Raw genomic sequence first — 3,626 nt, forward strand, 5'->3', positions numbered from 1 at the left:
AATCCACTTAATTTAATCACTTGTCTTAAAATAAATATAACCATAATATTCTTTCTACATATATTTTTATTTTTTTTATACTGTAAAAATTTGTCAAACATACGCATCTCGAAATATTATAAAATATGCATAAAAAAATAAAAATTTTAAATTATATTTTCTTTTTTTTTTTTAAAAAAGGAATTAAGATATTTTTGTCTTCATCCTCATTTTATTATTATCTTTTACACTTGGCATTTTGATAGTAGTCCAACAAGGCATTGAACCAAAATCAGCTATGGTCATAGTAGAATTACTGAATTGCCATGAGAGAAAGGCCTTGGCTGTGACCGGTGTCTATATATTCTCACTTGTTTCCACAATTCCCCATTATATATTCTCACTTTCTTGTGTCATCTTATCTACGCTGCAATGACCACCCACCGCTACATTAATGCCGACTTACAGGAGGCGGCCAAAAAAGGCAAACTTGATCCATTCAAGGCTTATCAGGGGAATCTTGGTTGCCTACTGACCCCAAATGAAAACACAATATTACATATCTACCTTACCTCTTCAAAAAAAAGAACCACCAATTTTATAAAAGAGGTAGTTGGCATTTGTCCGTCACTGTTACTGCAGGTCAATAACCACGGTGATACTCCGCTGCACATTGCAGCCAGGTGCGGGCATACTGCTGCAGCAAAAGAGCTAATCGAACGGGCAAAGGCGTCAGTGCATCATGAAATAGATATAGAAAGGGGAGAAGGTCCAAAAAAGAGGGAAATGGAAGAAATGAAAGCTGTAAAGGAGATGTTAAGGATGAGAAATAAAAATGAAGAAACGGCATTGCATGAGGCTGCACGAAATGAAAAAGGTCTGGATGTTGTGAAAGAAATATTAAATTATGAAGTTCATGATCATGATGGGTTTAAATATTCTGCCAATGATTGTGAGGAAACTCCAATTTACCTGGCTGCTGAAAATGGATGTTATGAGATACTTGATAAACTGGTATGTCATCAACAACTACTATCACCGACTTATGGCGGCCCCAATGGTAAAACGGCATTACATGCAGCAGTAGTGCAAAGCTCTTCCATAAGTTTAGGTCAATCAGTAAAATGTGAGTTTCGAATATCTTTCTATTTAACTTTTTTATAGAGATAATACGTGCGAAACATCGATCATTTTATCAATATTATTATTGGCAAGTCTTTCTTTTTTTTTTTTTTTTTTCTATAACTGTGAATAATAGTAGCTGAAAAAGGCGTTAGACAACTATAAACACCAAAACCCAAGATTAGCTTAATAATAAAAAAAATAATAATAAATATCATGTATATACATACATATTTAATTTTAATGCTTTAGAGGAGTATTGAAAATTTTGTTTATTAAAAAAAAAGTATTATATTTTAAATTTCTGATCTTTTGCATTATTTAAATAAATTTGCATGATAGTTGTATCATTAAATTCAATATTTATTGAAGTAAAAAATTTTAATTTTTGTATAAAATAAAGAGAAATAATTAATTGTAAATTTCTCATTATTTAAAAAAGCTTGAATAATAAATCAAGGATCTTGATATTATAAATTATGAATTGGTCTTGTTGACTTTCTTCCAGTGGTGATGATAAACAAGCTAATGGACAAAGGCAAAAGATTACTCGGAGTAACAGATGAAATACTATGGACCTCATTCCAATATGCTGCGCATAAAGGTAAAACTCAGGTGGTCCGAAAGCTATTAGATAATGATAAATATAATGCTTACAATGCCAATAAAGATTGGAAGAGGATTGCTCTTCAATCTTCCCATTGTAGCCTGTCGAGGATTCCAATAGGGATGTTAGTTTTAATATCATGTATCTAATAATGTTAAAACTAATATTAAATTCAATACTTCTTGCATTGGAAATTTTAAATTTTTCTAAAAGTAAGTGAATTTATCAAAAACTCAGTTAATTGGTAACCTGACTAAGTTGACTGGTTTACTAGTTACTTGGCCAATTAATTTTGATTCAGCATAGGTTTATGAAAAGTAGGGTTTGTGGGCAAACCGAATCAGACCAAGGTCCGATTCCCAATTAATTGGTTCAACTGTTCAGTCCGGTTCGATTTTTAAAACCAGAGTCATACATAAAAATACATCAAGTTCTGTTTAAATTCATGATATTTTTTATATAGATTAAGTATATAAATCAAACTATACACTCAATTGTAGGGAAGAATTTTTCATTAATAATTATGAATTTGGTCCTGTTGACTTTTCTTCCAGAGATGATAGACTCACTATTGGATACATGGAGTAACTTGGCCAAAGAAACAGATGAAAAAGGATGGACTCCACTTCACTATGCTGCGTATAAAGGTTATACTCCAGTGGTTCGAATGCTATTAGATAGGGATAAGGATAAATTTAGTGCTTACATTGCCGATAATGATTGGGAGAGGACTGCTCTTCACATTGCAGCGTGTCGAGGCTTCCAAGACATAGTGAAAGAGATCATTTCTAAATGCCCAGGTTGCAGCGAACTTACTGACAAAAGAGGCTGGAATGTTCTTCACTATGCAGTGATCAGCAAAAGTGATAAAGTAATAAAAGAAGTGCTCAAACATTCATCATTGCTTTGCCTTTTAAATAAGAAAGATGTTGAAGGAAATACGCCTGTCCATCTATATAAAGCTTATCATCCCAGTTTGCCTGCCTTCATAGAAAAACGAGATGTATTCTTGTTTTGGAGAAAACTGCACTATCAAATCACAGGATACTCATCCTCAAAGGTCAGTCAACTAACATATATCTTGTCACAATATAGATATTAATTTTTATTCTTATTGAGCAAAATATGGGATAAGTTAACTATTTTTTCTTTTTTTTTTTTAATCACTAATACTATAATGCTAACATTAATAAATGTGAGAAATTTAACCCGAGACTTTGTACTCTCTATAGCCTTTAAATTATATAATAAGATTAGACTTGAGACATATTAATAAATATTGACTCTTGGGATCAACATTAGTTTATTATAGTAACAATGATATAAAAGTAAGAACTATAGAAACGAAGTTTAAGTGAATAAAAATATCTTTAATTTTTTTTGTGTTATTTATAATATTAAAAATTAATTTTACAAAAATATAATTAATTGACCTATCATTTAAAAAAAAACACAAAAAAAAACGGATTAACAACTGTTCAAGTCGATTGCTAAACAATTAAAATTGGTTACTATCAATTTAACAATCGATTCAATTGGTTGCATTGAAGTTGGTTGCTAAATCGACTGGCAATCAATTTTAATTACTTGTAAAAATTAGTTATAATTTTTTTTTAATATTGCAATAATTAAAATAAGAGAAAAAAAATCCTCTCCTAACTTTTTTATAAGTAATCGTAAACGTACTACGTAATTAGTATATCTAGTGGCCATAGGTGCGTTCAAATTTTTTAAATTTCCTTTGATCATGCCTTGTATTCAAAGAGTATATTAAATAATAATTAGCCTTTTCTAGTTTTTTAAATATTAATTTAATATTTTTTTAATTTTTATTAATTATTAAATTAATATTTATTATACTAATGAGTTTTAAGTTAATAATACTAGAGTCATCTCTAAGACTATAAGATTTCAAATT

At 29.8% G+C, this 3,626-nt stretch overlaps 1 protein-coding gene across 1 annotated transcript; it reads left to right on the forward strand.

The window, feature by feature from the left end:
• The first annotated feature begins 396 nt into the window (after positions 1-396).
• On the forward strand, positions 397-2,810 carry LOC131172043 (protein ACCELERATED CELL DEATH 6-like). The gene is made up of 3 exons (XM_058132988.1): positions 397-1,105; positions 1,610-1,705; positions 2,263-2,810. Exons 1-3 carry the CDS (start codon positions 412-414, stop codon positions 2,808-2,810), a joined length of 1,338 nt encoding a protein of 445 aa, XP_057988971.1. The 5' UTR covers positions 397-411.
• Positions 2,811-3,626: the final 816 nt, after the last annotated feature.

Source organism: Hevea brasiliensis, chromosome 13 (assembly GCF_030052815.1).
Source record: "Hevea brasiliensis isolate MT/VB/25A 57/8 chromosome 13, ASM3005281v1, whole genome shotgun sequence".
In the NCBI taxonomy this organism is placed as follows: Eukaryota; Viridiplantae; Streptophyta; class Magnoliopsida; order Malpighiales; family Euphorbiaceae; genus Hevea; species Hevea brasiliensis.

What these genes read in the sequence shown, in the direction of transcription:
- LOC131172043 (XM_058132988.1), top strand. Translation starts at nt 412, where the DNA reads ATGACCACCCACCGCTACATTAATGCCGACTTACAGGAGGCGGCCAAA. An exon ending in TTTAGGTCAATCAGTAAAAT is followed by an intron (nt 1,106 to 1,609) that starts GTGAGTTTCGAA and finishes ACTTTCTTCCAG; the next exon opens with TGGTGATGATAAACAAGCTA. An exon ending in CCAATATGCTGCGCATAAAG is followed by an intron (nt 1,706 to 2,262) that starts GTAAAACTCAGG and finishes CTTTTCTTCCAG; the next exon opens with AGATGATAGACTCACTATTG.